Here is an 18637-nt window from a genome sequence, read left to right as displayed (position 1 = left end):
TATGAAATATACAATGGAGACTCGTTTATACGCTATTTAAGTGGAATATGCAGAACACATATGCAATATTGAAAATATCCAGAATAAAAATATTCATTTTCAAAAGCCTCTAATCGCGAAACGAATTTCCAATTCCACGTGTATTTTACAAAAATGTATCTCTCGATCGGTGCGAATCTCTATAAAGGTTTATTTATATTAAACCAATTTCACGGAATATTCATTTCGATTATTTTCAATTGAAACAACGTGGTTGATATAAGGAGAATTTTGCTCCTTTCGTTTCTTCGAACGACAACTTTCCTCGAAATCGATCTTTCTTCGTAACTTTAATTTATCGCCATCCGGTTACATTTTTGGTGGAACTTTATTCGAATTAAATTTTACTTGGAAGAAAACTGGATTTAAGTTCTATGTTGATCAAGAAGTTTTTATCCTTTTTACTACTTAAACTTCCAGGATTTCCAACTTGCACATTTCAATACCACCCTATATTTATTTCAACTTTCACTCGAAAACGATAAACCATCAAGGGAATTAATCAAACTACCACTAACAAATACAATAAATCTCTCTTTCGAAAATTAAATTACGCGATCGATCGAGAGCTTCTTATCCCTTTTAACACGACAAATTCAACTACAACAAATTTTTTTCTTCGACTCCTTTATCCAATTTCATTCGTTTCGATTCGCAATGTCCACAATGATAAAAATTTCAATTCAATTTTCCACTTTGTCCAAGAAACAATCGACACGATTTTTATTCTAAATCGTTTCATACGAAAAAAATCGTCAAAGATTCGACGGAGAGAGAAATTGGACTCAAAGGGCTTAATACGTGCTCGTATTTGGCAAACGTTTAACGATTAGAATTTATATCCGGTTAACTTTTACAGCCACGATTTAATCAGGATTATAAAGGTGACCGATACGGGGTCAAACTCGGCGCGAAAATCGTATCGAATTGAACTCGAGATTCCTGTGCACTTTGAGTGCACGCAAGGAAAAAAACGTCGTTGCGGAAGGGAAGGGACGAAAAAGTTTACACGCTCCGCTTTCCGCCAAGCGGGTACACGAAAATCCTCTTACACGCCAAACGAACACCGAACGATGTATACGTCTTGCTCGTGTACATGCGCCGCGACACGAATCTGTGGATCGGCCATGTAAAAGACCGTGCCAAGTACTACCATCACGCTGTCAAGTCTGGAAACTATGGGCGTGGGACGGTGGTTCCAAGAAACGGCGCACACGAATCCGATAATATAGAAGATCCGCACCGTTAAATTTACGAGCGATATTGAAACATCGAGACTTCTACTCGAATTTCTACTATCGAAAGATATATACAGAATTTTATACAGAGATACGTGGCTAATGTGGGAATGGGATTTTGATGGCATTGTTCGTTCCATCATCGAGAAGAAAGGAGATCTGTTGCGCAACCTGATTCGAAATCGGATGGACTTTGCTTTATAATTTAGTTGCACTACTGTACAAAATAAAATATCGAATTGTTCGTTTGGAATAATCAATCGCATATTTCGTAGGCAAAGAGGGAGAATAAATAATAGAAACAGGATGTGAGACGGAGAAGAAAGATCGAGCTAAGGTTGCGTAGAGTCTGAGAGACTTCACCAACATGGAAATAGGATGAATGATGATGGAAGAATATGCAAATAGAATGGTCAAAGTGCATGAGAAAGGGGGAATTTCGTTTACGTAATTTATCTCAGTCTCTCTCTTATATTATAATTCTTTTAGAACGACACCACGTTCCTTCTCGCGTGTAAGAAGATGCGCACAAGTTACTTGGGGAACTTGGCCGTTTCTCTTAAGAGGAGGAAAACGGATGGGCCCATGTGTCTCGGAGTTTCGGAAATCTCGAAAGTCTAGCCCCCGGCTAATTTGTCCTGGCAAAGCTTTCGACGAGTAGGTTCAACAAGATAAACGCACTCGACAGCAGCGGGGCCAAGGGCCTCGAAAATCCGTATCCCGGCTGACTTTCTACCCGGCACGAGTTGAACGCCGCCAGGAACGGACGACCGCTGTTAGCACAGCGGTTCTATTAATGTTGCAGCGTCACGAGTCGAATACGAGATTGTCCACGAAATTGTCCGGGACAATGGGAATACGATTCCGGAGCCGGTTGAAAAATGGACGAAGTTTGTGAGTCAGCTTTGAAAGTCTGACGGGCAGCCGCTCCGTCACGCGTGACAAAGTTGAAGTCGCGATCCCACGAATTCTCGAATTTTTGCCGCGACGTTTGTCTTCGGATTATTATTGTTGCGAAGCAATATTTAATACAAGGATTTTTCGAATACAATATCGGATAGAAAAAATAGAAAATGGTTTTGCTTTTCAAGTCGATCGGTACAATATTATCTTTAATCGAGGAGATAATTTTATTTGTACAAATGCACGAATTAAAATGAATTATTTGCAAGGGTAACATATAAATTTTCTAAATTTGTATTTCTAAATATTGCGACACGAACTTAAATAGTAAATGGTTTAAAACGTTTATATAGAAAGGAAAATAAAGAGACCATGTTAGAACATTTAGAACGAATTTATTTCTCATTGATGAGTTTGTTAAGGAGAGAATAATACAGAAAGCAAACAAGCTGGGAATTAGCTATTACGTTCTTAAATATTCGAACGAGAGAAAATAAAGTGTTGTCTGGTGCGCGTTCACGAATATAAAATAATTTTCCATGTTCGCAGTCTGGTGAGAGAAATATACAAAAGGAAGAAAAGGAAAAGGGAAAAAGGAGAAGGAAAAAGAAAAATTAAGGAGGTCAACATAAAAGAAAAAATGAAAATCTCTGCAGAAATTTTTTCTTTTCCCTATTCATGGTCGAAAGTTTGCTTATTTTCGCGCATGATAAATTTCCAGATGATTACACCGCAACCTTCTTATTAGATTCAACCATTCATTAATTACGCGTTAATTAATCAAGCTGCTTCAATTAGCCGACTTTTCTAACGAAGGTGGCTATTCATCTGGAGGAGATTAGAAAGAGTGCATTGTGAGAATCATTTTTTGGAACCATCAACACTTCCATTCTCGAATTTATTAATCAAACTCGCGTAACATTTCATATTATTGTTAAATATATGAGAAGAAAATCTCTTGCTTTACTATTTTTTATAATTATCATTCGTTACATTGATAATAAATATTTTAAGAAGTTCGGGAATTTATTTTAGAATTAAAGTGTAAGTACTATTATTCATTATATATTTGTTTAAACATCTGTTGAACATTCATAAAGTGCGATGATTTTAGTTAAAATTTAACACACAAGTGATTCGTTTATGGTACAGTACATCATCTCTATAGAGGCCAAATTTAATTAACAATAAATAACAATAATAAGTAATAATAAATTAATAGTAACAATACGACAATGATACTGATCAAACATAATTGCTGAAATTGTTGCATCAATTAAGTTTCATAAGGTAATAATCGCTCGTCTATGAAATTTGATTACGCTTCAAACATTAACGAGAAGCGCGAGTTATTATAGTAACATAAATTTAAGACGAGTATTTATCGATTATCTATTAAAAAATCCAACGATAAATACTTTTTAAAAATATTTCAACGAAAGAAAGTAAGTAATCTCCATAAATCTCTATCCAAAAAGAAAAAAGAAAAAGGGAAAATAATAAAAAAATTCACATCGCAGACAAATCAAATGGGCCAAGAGGATCACGAGCAAAAGTTTCGTTCAAATAAATGTCCCTCCGCTCTGCCAGAAGTAACGGGACCGTTCTTGGGAGATGGACAACGTTGATAAGACTTTCGGTATATTTCCCCGCGTCGCGATACCAAGCTTCAATATCTTTCCGTAGATTCTCTTTCAACGTGTCCCCTCTTCCGGTGTCCGCTCCTTCCGAGACCTTTGCCGCCGACACGTTCTCCGTCCTCGCCCCTTCTGTCGTGGACGTCGCCGCCGTCGTGGCACGTTGGTTGGATGGATGCACGATAACAATGCAAGCGAGGAAACCAATATCGACTCGGCTCGGTGCAGGCTCGGATTGATGAGCTCGCGGTCTCCCTTGTAAACGTAGTCATCGAGAAGCTCGCCACGGTATTGGAGATTTGATTGATCCTGGCCTATATCGCGCCGGAGAGAGTATTGTGCTACTGGTGCTAATTCCTATTAGTGGGTACCCCTGGTGTGCAGTTTGCACAGCGTTCCACCGCCACCTTTGCCTATAAACGCTTGCTGGATCCCGCCCGTGCATTCGTTACCGTCCGGCTCGCCTTACCATAATTAAGACGGGCCCGTTGGGATACCGGCAGATATACCTGGCAAGCGTATCCGTCTTGATTTTCCTGGTAATTATTGCTTAGTAGACGGAGCTGCGTTTCCGAATGGCGAGCGTAGATAGTGGAAGGACTCTCCTTTCAGCCCCTCTGATCTTGTGATATATTCGTCTTTGGAGTTCTGTACGTGTATAATCGAGTATCTCGGTTCGTATTCGTTGTCGTTAATCGTTGGGTGGTTGAGTATGAAATATCTGGAAAAATAGAAGGAGAAAAATTCAGATTGAACGTATATTTTTGGAATTTATTTTTAAGGATATCGTTTGTCTCGTAATGATTAGTTTGTTGTTTGAAGGAATAGACGACACGATGAATTGGACGGATAAACGGATTCTATGATTTTTATAAAAGGGATGAGAGAATTGGGGACGCGAGTATGGTTTAAATATTTGTGAAAAAAAAAAAAAAAAGGAATGTGGATTGAATGGGTTAAACAGTTGATTAAATGTTTGTTGAAACGTGAAGAATCGAAAATTGCAACGGTACTGATTGTGCATCGAAAAGCAACGAGTTTGTTCGATGGTTATTTCGGTGGTGGAAATTGAGGTTAGAGGTAAATTTATTTGTTTGCAGTCAATGCGGGAAGAAATTTTGGAAAAAAAAAAAAAAAAAAAAAAAAATGGAAATTTTTCTGCGGCGATGTAGAACTGATGGAATTTTCGATTAAAAAATCGACCGCAGCGAAAGTTGGATGAGATGAAAGGAGAGGGGTATTGTCGTTTCGGTTGAGTTTGAGCAAAAAGATGAGAAATGATCGTCTATTATAAATGTAATTTCGTGGTAATAGTTTTATCTTACAAATATTTTTAATAAACGTCGTTAAGAAGATATCAAAAGAAAAATATTAACGACGATTCATCCATAATTCTTTAACTTTTAAATTTAATAGTTTCACTTTTGGAAATGTCCAAATTAACGACGAAACCATAAAATTTATTCATCAAATGTATATTATTACGTTTGTGCAAAAGATTACGCTAATGTGGCTGAGTTAAAATCATATATTTAAATTTTCATTCATACGTCGGTGTGTAAATTGTTAGAGTGACACGAAATTTCAATTAAATTCTCGAATTGATGTATCCGATACCTCTGTACATATATTTTCGATACACGCATTTACATTAACGGTATTAACTGTAAAACATTTTATGCCTGTTATATTCTTCAACTTTTCAACTCGTTTTTAGATTAACATATATTTAGATTAACATTTAAACGATTGCAGAAAATATTCCCGTTTAATAAAACATTATCCGTATTGGATAAATTTCCAGTTCATTATTTTGTATTTCATATTAATTAATATTTTCATCTGTCCACAATTATTACGATTTTAAATATCGGTCATTCTTCGTAAATGAATTCGTTAGGATGATAAAAACTTCAACTTCCTTTATCGTTTATGCATAATTCTATTTCAAGAATTATACTTTAAATTTATCGTTTTTTAATTTTTTCGAAGAATAAATTAAGAACGGCTAATAAATTCTTAAAGATTAAATTCTCTTGATCCTAAATATTTATGAAATAAAGAAAAAAATATTCGAAAATTACAGATATCTCAAAAATAGATCATGATTTTTATAAATTATTAATATATATATATGAATTTTGGAATTCCGTGTAAAATGATATCTTAATCATAAAATTATTAATTAAAATTTCATTTTCAAAAACGTTAAATCATTAAACATAATAAGGACATCCATCGGAAATTAATTAATAATTATAATCCAATTTCTATTTTCAATATTCCCGGCTTCAAACTCATTTATAACCAAAATAAATTGATCTTTCCCAACTCGCATTTCGTTATTGAATTTATAGAAATAATAAAATTCAAAAATTCATCGTTCCATTTTTTCGCGATTTGTAATCTAAATTTAAAAAGAACGATTTCCAATATTCGATCCAGAATACACGTAATAATATTCCGCAATCACATTATTATAAAATTTCGGCAAAACGGAAATTGTTACGAATCATTTGTTAACATTTTCATCGTAAAACGCACATATCAATTTTTCCAATTTCCACCGTTTTTTTTTTTTACCACGATTTATTTTCAATTTCACCAATTTCTCGTGTTCATAATGATCCATTAAAAAAAAACAAAACCGAAATACCCAATAAATTATCCGTTTAACGACACAAAGAATACCAATTCCCCGACAAATCAATCTCCGATCAATCCTCCACCCCTCTGCCCGAAATATTCGAAATCGAAATAAAGAATCGTCGGAATATCGAACATCGGTCCATCCCTGCTGGAAATGGCCCCGGCAGTTCCATCTAATTCTCATCATTCGCCGAATTAGGAGCCGTAAGGGACATTGATTGCAGCATGTGCCTGGACGCACGCATGATTAGGACCGCATCGGTGTAATTGAGTGGGCGGATTTCCGATTTGCATTACCGGCGAAGATGTTGCTGCACCCTCCGTTACTAATGGCACGGACACAAGCAAATGGTCCGGCCAACCCTGTCCCTATTTGGCCCCTGCCGTTGCAGGTGTGTACCTGGCTGATGTTTCTCAAGAGGAGGCCGGGTCGAAGTAACCGTGGGGCTGGTCGGGCAACAGGAGGGGGAGGGAGGAGGCAACGAGGGGTGTCGTAACCGCAGCCCGTGAGTGATATACCCTCAATATCCACACTTTACCCTAAGATCTCACTAAATCTCCGGTCTGCTTGCCTAGCCGTCTCCTCGGCGGGGCCGTAAGCCTGCATACACAGTGTTCTCTCAGTTTATGAGACGTAATACTTTCCGGTGAGGCGGCGAGAATCGAGCGAGCGTGCGCTTCGGTCAATTCGGTTGATTCATGTTTATGCGAGGCGTTATAATGCTTCTTTATTACGGACTAAGTTTATCGGCTCTCGTGGACGCGCGTGGACGAGGAGAAGGATTCCTTGGAAGGGCGATCGTTCGTACGAAGATTGTTCTGATCGGATCAGTCGAATCGTTTGGATTCGATGATTGATTTGGACATTGCTATGGATAAGGATAGATAGGAAGAGAGAAAAATGGAATGAACCGGTGATATCCGAGTATCTGGTTTTGTTGGACTGTTTTTTTTTAGATTCTTTTGGAGAAATTATGGATGGAGTTGATAAAATTTTTAGCTTTAAAAATTAACGAGAAACGAAGATTGCACATTTTATAATATGATTCAGAGTAATTTCATTTAATATATCACGAGAATCGTATATATGAATGTATATATAGAGGTATTATGATTTTATATATTTGAAAAATGGAATCTCTAGAGAGATTAAATTAATAGATGAGAATGATAATGTGAATTTAATATTGCAAATTGTTTGGGGAAGTAAAATAACAAAATAAAATGTGGAAATGAAATGGCACACGGCAGAAATTCCATTAGTTGTGATTGTGGATGAACGGGATACCATGTTTGACGAGGAATTAATACCATTGCATCCTTTATAGTCGATATCGTGGTCAAAAGTACGAATTCTAATCACATGTGAAACACTTGGGGCTCTTTTGCCAATAGCAATTATCGCGTGCCCACATGAATGTAGGTGATCACTGACGGATCAAAGGATTTCACGGATTTGGTTTCTGAAAATTAAGGACGTGTGCAATGATCACTGGTATCACATATGATGTACATGCGTCAGAATTCACAATATATTTGTGTAGAAAGTTTACGAAATTTCTCCAAGTATTTCTTAAAAATTCAAAAAAAGGAGAAATCGACAAATGAATTTTAATTTAATAAACAACATTGAAGTAAAATATAATTGTTAAATATTTGTTAAATTTTATATTGAATAAGATTTTTAAATGTTTAAAGTATTATTAAGTTATTCAAATAAATCATTAATAATTTAGATTATTTTCATTATAGATTGACATATAATAATAATCAATATCAAAATAAATAAAATATAGAAAATTCTGAAAACATTGATGAAAAATTGAAACGTAGATGAATTTACAGAATGCACATGATGCAACGGAGATATAAAATATCCAAAACGGAACATATTATGATATTTAAAGGAAATAGATAAAAAAACATCGCAATATTATAATAACATACACAAGTTCATAATTACAATAACTAATAATAATTTAAATTATTTACAATACAGAAATATAACGGATCAAATTTATACATCACGAATATCTGAGAATAATAATACAATTAAAATGGGATACGATGATATACGAAGATTGAATCGTTTGATAACGCAGTCCCCAAACAATAAATAACTGTCGAGATGGAAAATTAATACAGCCGTGGATCGTCGGGCAATCCGCAGAAGAAGATAAAAGGAATGGAGCAACGTTTCCTCTCTCTCTATATAACTTCGTATTTCTTTTAGGAATGTCTTTCACAACAGCTGTTGCCAGCTGTCGAAGATCGGTGAAGGAGAAAAAGCGGCTCTGAGAACGGCGGCGTAAACGTGAAAAGAATTTCATAGCGGAACGATCCTCGGCTTCCGGCGGATCCGTGTTACGGTGTTAAAAAATTACACGGACGAACGTGATTCTTGGGGAGCAACAGGCGTTTCCTGCGAAACCGAGATGAACGCGTATAGGACAAGATCTCGTTTTAAATAAAACGCGAGGACGCGTGAATGCGCCCTAAATTGCATCTGTCTTTTGACGTTTCCGCAATTTGCGAAGAAATCTGCGAAACCATCGTCGTTAAACACCGTTTCAATCCAACGCACGATCTCTCTACGTGTAATTCTTCACGCGGACGCGTTGTGTCGTAATACGTCTCTTTAAGGATTGAAAAGTTCGCTGATAAATGCGATGTTGCGATATTAAGCGTTGGTGGAAATGGTCGGAAGTGTGGAGTGGAAATCCGTTGTAAATTTATTTCGCGCGATTTTACGCTCGTTATAAACGAGCAATTGTGATTTTTCAAGAGGAAATTATTAGGGATTCGGGATTTTTTTTCAAAGCGAGATAAATCGACGTTATTCCACAATATTCAAAATTTCTTGGGAGTGAATTATTTTTGAATAGAGAAAGTCGACAGAAAGGAACGAGAAATTTGTTTGAAATAAATTAAAGTGCATAGAATATTTATACGTTTTAACAATGAAATATTTGCAAAGAGATATAAAAATAGATGTACTTTAAGTGAAGAAAATTAATACTCTTCAATTTTTTAAAATGTCACTTTATTATTGTAAATTTATTCTCTTTCGTCAAATATCAATGACAAACGTGAAAGGGGAAAAAATGATACAAAAACAAGTATTATTATGTAAAACAGAAAGAAATTGAAAAATTTGAAGAAAAAAAAAATAGAACCAATTTCTTTAATTTCATAAAAGATCTATACGCTTATTGAAACATGTATGGGGTGAGTCATGAAATTGGAATGAGTCGTACGTACCAGTCGTCTGGTCGAAGCCAAAAAAAAAGAAAAAAAAGAAAAAAAGAAAAAAAAGAAAAAAAAAGAGCGGCAGAGGATAAAGTAAAATGGAATAACAAGGTTTATCTTTCTATGACCGCACTTTTTCGTTAGCATGACGGTATATATCTACAAAGTGCAATTGCACTCATCTTTTTAATGGAACTGCATACGTTTTACCTAGTAAATTGGTTCTTCTCTCCGTTCCGCGTGTGAAAGTATTAGTGTAAGATACTTGAAAAACGAGCTCGTCGCTTTGCGTGATTATACTGGTTAAAGAAGAGAAAAAGTTGGAAAAAGATAAATCTCGTTACGTCGTTTAACTTCTTCCTTATTACTTCTTTTCCTTCCTTTTTCTTCTTCTTCTTCTTCTTTTTTTTTTTTTTGGCTTTAGATACATGTCCAGAACAGAATCTTAGATCCTAAACGAGATCAAGTTTAGATATATGTATCATTTTTTGTTCTTTTATAATTTCAAATTAAAAAGATCTGAGATTTATCTTTCAATAATATGAAAAATATATTTAAAATAATAATTTCAACGATTTTTATTTTTAAGAAAGTATTTCTGTGGAGAGAAAAAATTTTCGAATTTTTCTTTTTAAAGCTAATTTTTTTTTCTTTTTTTTTATCAAAAAAATACAGATATCACGAGCTTGAAATGACTTCAAATATAAAAAGAAAAACTGATTAAAATATATAAAACAAATTTAATATTTCATAAATTTATAACAATCTATTATTAGTTGAAAAATTTCACAGATATTATACAATGAAATTTCTCGATACCGCGAATATTTGGCGAATAATTACCAAATTTTATTATTTCACAATTCTTTTGCATTTTATAGCAGAATGCATATAGTATCCCCTATCGATATTTTCAGCTCCGCTCTCTCAAAACAGTTTCGAAAATACTTTGGCCCATTACTCGGACATATTCGGTAACGATTATCCATTTCGCAATTATACCGCGTTTTTCGGTTGGTCTCGCGTGGCGGGAAGCGAGTTTGCGTATCGAAGTATCGGAAACTAATAATAACAACAACGTTTCACCGGATAACATTTTTCGCCGACACTGATGCGATAATTATTGAATAACAATCGCACCATCCTCGATATTTCCTCGTCGTAGTCGGTGCATTATGAAGTAATTCCGCTTGCGACAAGGCGTGATAAAAAGACGAGGAAAAAGAAGAAAATATGGAAAATCTCGGGGATTATTATATATAAGGTAGCAAGAAAAAGAGAAAAGGATTCGTATCGAAAGTTAGATACGGCGAATTATAAAATTATTCCGATTCCTTATAAAATTATAAAATATATTTAAAAGCATTGTTATCAAAATAACATTATGAAATGTTACTGTTTAAAATAAACATCGCGTATCGTTCCAACTATGCTCAGATTTGATTCTATATAAACGTGTTAGGAAAAAAAATAATTAACACCTTCACAGCTTATACGTTCGAAAATTTTTCAATCCACAGAAATACCACACATCCTCCTTCATTCATCTTATCTTCCTTCAAAATTCAAAACTATATTTTCTCACCACCCTGTATACCTCGTTAAAACCTTAACGGAACATAATCGGCGGGGTTTAATACGCGCGATATCTCGTATCTCGCGGTTCTAAAATAATTGAAATGCCGATAATTGATGGAAATGAAAATGCAAAATGTACATCCATTAATGTGCATAACGTGGAAGATGTGCATCGATACGTTGAGCCGCGTTGAATGACGTTGAAACGGGCGGATCGAGGAGCAGCATGCAGAGGTTGGAAAGGCTTTCGGAACGAAATCACGAGAGGCGGGGTTTTGAAGCCGGTGTTGAGCCGGCACGGCCATTTACGTCACCGGTGTACCAAAAGCTAGCTAGGTAGCCTGCAGCCGTGGCTCGAGTGCACACTTGATTCAGCACTGTCGACTCGTGAATGGATTCCCACTTGACAGCCGGTTAAAACGCCTGTTGCTTAAAGGAACACGCATATGAACGCACCCGCCGCTAATTCGAGAGAATATTCTCCGACAACTCTTCTCATCCCCAATCGCTCGGTTCGGAGAAAGTCAACACTTGGCTTTGAACGATCGATCAATGGACCGATGCAGAAACAATTTTTCCATCTACATGTCAAACAGTTGTTACTCGTTCAAACCGCTCGACCAAACCGTTAAAAAACGATCAATCCTCGATACTGGCCTTTTATGGTTTGGAAATTGATCCAGTGTGTGTTTTCTCTATGTTTTTTTTCTATGCCACCGATATTTTAAATACTTGAACGTACGAAAATAATTTTTTAATGCACGATTCGATCCAATAATTATATATATATGTAAATATATCTCGTTCAATGCGAGATCGTCCACCGTTGAATTGAATTTTATATCGATACGAGAATTTCCCAGAAAGGTTCTGGTTTAATCAAGGATGCACGGGATAATTTGACAAATAAACAAATCTTGACGTGGAACGATTCTCGTCCCGCGGCGTCGATTTAGTATCCCGACGAAGAACGCGTTTCAGATCGTGGCTGGCATTCGGTCTCCTTGCGTGGCAATCGCTTGTGTATTCGACCGACGATCGAAAATCGTTTTCGACGACACGGGGTCGCTCGCTGGGTCCCGCCCGAGTGGTTAAAAAAAGACGAAACTTTTTTTTCCGGCCACCGAATAAATTCGCCCCGTGAGACAATCGGGCTTTGAAGACCGATCTCTATTCCCAAGAAAGAAGAGAGAGAGAGAAAGAAAGAGAGAGAGAAAGGAAGAAATTATTGGATCGTGAGTAATTTCATCTCGACAGCAATAGAAAAGTAACGATGAATAATAATCGATTAATGTTTTTTTAATTAATTTCCATTTTCAATATTTCATGCGGTAACATCGTATTGAAGAATCAATCTCGAAGGGGTTAATTTATTAATTATAAGATCCTGTTTCAAAAGAGTGTAATGTTGCGTTGTGGAAAAGAGACGAGTTGAATTGAATTAATCGTGAAGCTGCTTTAAATTGAATTAAATTCTAACGAAATTCAGTAGTCTCTTCTGGCAATTCTTCGTTTCGAATACCTCGCGATACATCCATTCCTCGGAACAGGAATAATGATAACCTAACAAATCGAAGGAAACAAGAGAAGAAAGAAGGAGAAAGAAAGTATATTTCAGGAGCTCATATTCCATTAGGTATTCCCAAAGTATCCGAAAAGAAAGAAGGAGTAAAAAGGAGGGAAAAAGAAATTACACCGCAATAAGCTCGATTCTACGAGAGAAGAAGGGGAGAGCAGCCGGTTCTGGGCACCGTCCAATTCCACGGGTTCCACGAAAGTTCACGATGACTCGACGTAATCACCTCTCCTCTCACGAGGAATACGACACAAGGCGTGGCATGGTGTGCAGTTGTAGAAAGTTTTAACGCGGCCGGCGTGATCTTGCAAATAGCCGTCGTAAATCAATAGCAAAAGGGCGTTGGGTGGGCAGAGAGAGAGGTGGTGGGAGGGGGCGGTGGTGAGACCTGGCAGTGAGTGAGTTGGGCGAGAGAGGAGGGTAACGAGAAATTGAAGGAGCTCCCGTTCGTAAATGGATGTTCGCGATTACGGGAAAAATCGTGTATAAATGGTGGTGTGAGGGGATACCAACCTAACGTCGGATGAAGCTTTATCTATCGAGGGGTGATGGCTAGTAACAGAGAGAGACAGAGAGAGGGAGATCGAGATAAAAAGAGAAAGAGAGGATTTGCGGAGAGAGAGAGACGCGTACGTTCTCTGGAGGCGAGGAAAGATTTTTGGAATCAAAGATCGATTACGGGAGGGCGATCGAACGCGTCAGCAGTCACGTCGCGCATTTTTAACTCTGCACGAGTTGTGCGTGTTCTAAGTTTAGGGGATGGTTGTCGGGGGAAAAGGGGATTCGGAGGGTTGTTTTCGGCGGCGGTGCGCGCAGCAGGGTAGGCAGTAATGCCTTCGCGTTTCATTTGTCACGCCAGTCTATCGACCGCGTCGCCTGCCGAGATTGAGACGGGAAGGTGTTTGAATTGTAATCGCCTCACCGCCCTCCGCGACGACGGTTCCACGCATTTGCCCGCTGAAAGATTCAGGTCGGAAGGGTGCTCGACGACCAACGATCTGGTGTTACGTACCTGAATGAGCCGAGGGGAAATACGGGAATAACGTTAGCCTAAAGGCAGCACCTCCTTGATCGATGGAAATTGAAAGCTGTTCCCGTGGTGGTAATTTACTGTGTTCCCTGTGTAAATTATGCTCGGGAGGAGGAGAGGAGTGCGGGATCGGAATTTTTGCTCGAAATTGCGGAGAATACGATCCTCGATTCGATTTTATCGGAGTTGGAATTTAGGATAATTGAGATGTTTGGTCGCGATACCGGAAAAACAAGAAACGTATTTTCCGGCGATTATCCATCCACGAGATCGAATGCTCGCGCTATTTTTCATTGGAACGAGTTGCTAATCACGCGCGATACATCCGGACGAAGTTGATTACAGGGAAAGGGAGTAGTTATCGTATTTCACATCGATCGTAATCGAATTTGGCGCGCGCGGCGGCGTGAACAGACAGAAGTTAATTTCCTAAAGCGATTCACGCTTGACGGTGATCCACGAATTGACATAGTTCCAAGCTGGAACGACTGTTATTTTTGAATGGAGGGAAAAAGACCTATAGGGGTTTGTAGGTGGATAGATAGATAGATATTCGTTTTTCACACCGCCGATAAATCACGCGCGTCAGCCAATCAGAGACAGAAGTCCTGTAAATATGGTGGAACGAGCGCACGAGCGCAGAACGAATTGCATCCGCCGCGGTCATACCGTCAGGAGCAAAACTTTTTATAGAAAATGCATGGACAATCCGGAAGAGTGAAATATAAATCGACGAGTATTTTTTCCTCTTTCTCTCTCTCTCTCCTTTTTTTCTTTTACACTTTTTATCGGCTCGAATTAATTGCATCAATTGCCGCGCTTGATCCCGTTGTCCGTCCATTAATTTTGTAACGATCTCGTCGGTATTTATTGACGTTAATTGTATTTAGTTTAGTCCCTGAAATAGAAATTTTGGAATCATTTGAAACGATCAAATTAGGATTTTTGAATTGAATGATACGATATCCATCTTTGTATTGTTAGAATTTGCATATAATTGAGGACGAGAAAATGTATTTGTTTAATTTAAATTTGTGTTAATTGATATATGAAGCTTTTAAATGATAATATCCAAAGATATCAAAGTAATTGATTTCTAAACAGATTTTATTTAATTGTATTTAGTTTAATCCTTGAAATAGAAATTTTGGATCGATCAAATTAAGATTTTTGAATTGAATAATATGATATCGATCTTTTTATTGTTAGAGTTTGCATATAATTGAGAAAATGTATTTGTTTAATTTAAATTTGTGTTAATTGATATATGAAGTTTTTTGTAAATGATAATATCCAAAGATTTCAAAGTAATTAATTTTTAAATAGATGTAATTTTATTTGAAGTTGAAAATTCAGGATTACGATGAGTTTATAATTGTTGTATTTTTTTTAGGCAAGGAATCGTCGTGTTTTTTGCACTCCATTTGTCGAATCGCAACATATCTATCCAATCGATACAATTTCAAAGAAAAGTTGCAGATACGAAATCGTAGCCACGCAAACTTTCGTGCAGGAACGCAAAACGATCGGTAATTAGTCTTGCACCATTTTTCAAAGGAAAAATGTTACGATGTAATAATACTTCCACTTTAATAAGAAGATATATACACGAAAGCTTCCATTTATATTCATTAACAAGTTTCAACAATAATTTTTCCTTTATCGAACTTGCTAATGGAGCAATATTTTTTAATATTAATTTATACCGGTAATAAAATTTCATGTGATATAATATAGGGCTTAATTACATTTATAATGTACGTGTTAAAATAATGGCAACAATTATTATTAATTTGTTGAAAAATATACATGTCTCCATATCAGAAAAAAATTCAAAACATAATAATGATAAAGGAATAATTATTTTGCAAGTTTAGTGAATTTTCTCATAAAAATATTCTTCCTTTATTTTTTCTCTCTTTTCTTTTATTTTTTTGTGATTTCTTTGACAATGTTAATTTTTCCACGACAAAACCCAAATCGAGAAGAGGAATTAGAAAAGGAATAATTTCGAAAAGAAATAAAACCAACTCTCTCAATTAACATCCCCAAATAACGCTATTGAAAGGTACATCTACACCTATTTTCGTTCCAATTTTAAATAAAATTTTATTCACTCGACGAATACCTTGTTCCAAAAAAGAAACTGTTACATCTACACCACACGACCGTCAATCAAAAAACGGTATCTTCCTCGATCAAAGTGTCTTCTTCTTCTTCTTTTTTTTCTTCTTCCACAGGAGACTTAGTATGAATCCTTGGCAACGACACGGTATATCGGTTTTTATCGGTAACGCCATATGGCCACCTCAGACGGTGTCTTGCCGTCTGTGAAGAGGCTACGCTTGTGAAACACAGGGAGGGGGTAAAAGGGAGGTTGGCAAAAAGGTTATTCGCCAGGGCTGATCCGTCATAGGGCTGGACGGGTGATGAAGGTTTTTACGTTTCCGCGTTTCAAGGGAACGAGGTGGTAAGCCCTCCACGCCCTCCCTTGGCGCCCCCCTCCCCCAGGTCGGTGAGTAATCCCTGATTATCGTGATCGAATTGCGGCCTCCGCCGGTAAAGGATGCTGTTGCGGATATACACGGCCCCGGTATCCGTTCACTCTTCTCCCTGGTGACGGACGAGGTTGGCGAGAAACAGTGTCGGTGGTGCGATGCTCGCTAACCTTTCATGCCACGGGATTGAGAGGAAGGAAAGAAGAGAAGGCGAGGAAAGTTCCTTGGAGAGTTTAGATAATTATCTTGAATTGGTGGAAGGTGAGACGTGTCGAGATTGCGAGGGTGATAGGATCGTTTGTCACGATTGTGAGGTAATTGGCAATCTGTTTACAGTCGATTTGCGATTAAATTTTTACCAGTCAAAATTTTTAGTTGCAGAGTTCTATCTATGTGATTTTTTTCAACGTGGGTAAATAGGGATGACGAGGAATCGAGTATGACAAATATAAATATTAATCGTACGATTAATAAAAATGATAAGAAACTTGATGAATAATTATCGAGCGAGATATAAATCGAAATATTAAAATTAACGCGTTGATCAATGTTGACAGTTAAAAAGCGATCTGTCTCCGAAAGATCAACATCCATTACTTAAAATTATTAACGTTCTCCTGTCTACGCATTATTCAACGCTTATTAACGTTTTTATACATCAATTACGATATTCATAATTATAATTTCGCGATATAATTTATTAATGTTAGTGAATTAGAAATATCAAGTATAATTAACGATAATATCACGATTTTTATTAAAATTTAGAATCATTTCAGAATTTTTAACACTGGATGGAATTAGTAAATTAATCAATCTCTGTTAATTATACCTTTATCTATCATTCGTTTTAAGCTACACGATTCAACGAAAGAATTCAAATCACGTTTCGTGGGATTAAGAAAGAATCGCAACGATAATTTAATTAAATCGTATTCTCTTCCGTCTGATCGTATATTTATTCCTATCGAAATTCGAATGAAAAAAAAAAAGAAAAAAAGATAGAAATCTTAACCATATGGTGTCACGGGGGAAAACCGATATATTTACGACGCGACGGCAAAGCGAGGAGTATCGAAAGTAAGCTTCTACGAGAAAAAAGAACTTATACCCTGTCCGTGCGTGGCGAAAAACTCGATTCCGATCCTCTTGGACATCCGGTTGATCCGGATAATAAAATCAATCGGAATCGTGGAGAGAAAAAAAATCATCTGACAGATGGGAGCAGCACATATATTGAATCATTTATAAGAATCGTATGTATTTCCAGGGATGTAGTTCGTTTGTAATATTCAAAGTGTCGAAGTCTCTTTTTTTTTTTTTTTTCGATCGTCTCTTCCCAAATGTCCCTTTTCTTTTTTTGTTCCCATTACAATTTTCTCTTTGTCACAGTCTCGATTCCGCTCGAAATCTCTTTGATTTACGATCTTAATCCGCAGTTGATTTAGCAAATGCGGCCAGGCGCAGATTGCGCTTCTTACGCGTTATAAAGTTCCCAGGAGATTAATATCGAATAATATTCCATAAACGAGAATTCGCTTAACCGAAATGCCAACCAAGTGCCTCTGATATCGGGCGAGTCATGTGTGTGTGTGTGTGTGTGTGTGTGTGCGCGAGATACAAGTTGGAAATTAAAATTTATTCTCGATTCAAAAAACTCGATTCGCAAAACTACTTGGTATTTCGTTGATTTTCTTTTTTTTTTTTTTTCTATTCTGCCGAGATTTTTTTTATATTCGGGTATATTGATTGATCTCTTTTGAATATGCAATTTATACGCTTTGAAAGGGATTTTGTTTTTCTATAGCCCTCCTTCTCTCTCTCCCTCTCCCTCTCTCTCTTTTTTTAATTCTTTTTGATAGATAATAAATTAATTTTGCGCGATGGATTTTCAAGCGAATTGCTATGAGTTTGGTAATCGTTCATTTGTTCGTGATGCGTTGTATCATGAGGGATATAAATAATATAATCGATGGGTATAGAGTAGTATGAAGTTTGGGTGGAATTAAATCGATATGGATTTTTATAATTATTCAATTTATCGAGATTTTTTGTAAAAAAAGAAACGATATCGATATGATATTCATCTACTTATTGTAGATATATTAAATGACGATATATAAAATTGTTCGTGTGAAATAGAAAATATAAAATTACTTTCCATAAATTAAATTAATTTATCAACTTAAAAATATTATATCAAAACATTATCTTTTATTAATGTCGTGTTAACAAAATTC

At 36.5% G+C, this 18637-nt stretch overlaps 1 protein-coding gene across 2 annotated transcripts in view; it reads right to left on the bottom strand.

The window, feature by feature from the left end:
• Positions 1-3188: 3188 nt before the first annotated feature.
• The window catches only part of LOC411345 (neurotrimin), a 442810-nt gene continuing 427361 nt past the window's right edge, over positions 3189-18637 (bottom strand). For both annotated transcript variants that reach the window (XM_026443076.1, XM_026443078.1), the window contains one exon: positions 3189-4538. In XM_026443076.1, coding sequence (XP_026298861.1) covers positions 4426-4538 — 113 coding nt within the window. In that variant the 3' untranslated portion in view covers positions 3189-4425. The remainder of the gene's footprint in view (positions 4539-18637) is intronic.

This window comes from Apis mellifera, linkage group LG9 (assembly GCF_003254395.2).
Source record: "Apis mellifera strain DH4 linkage group LG9, Amel_HAv3.1, whole genome shotgun sequence".
Classification (NCBI taxonomy): domain Eukaryota; kingdom Metazoa; phylum Arthropoda; class Insecta; order Hymenoptera; family Apidae; genus Apis; species Apis mellifera.
Note: the sequence above shows the minus strand (reverse complement) of the source record. Positions and strands in the feature narration are given on the sequence as shown.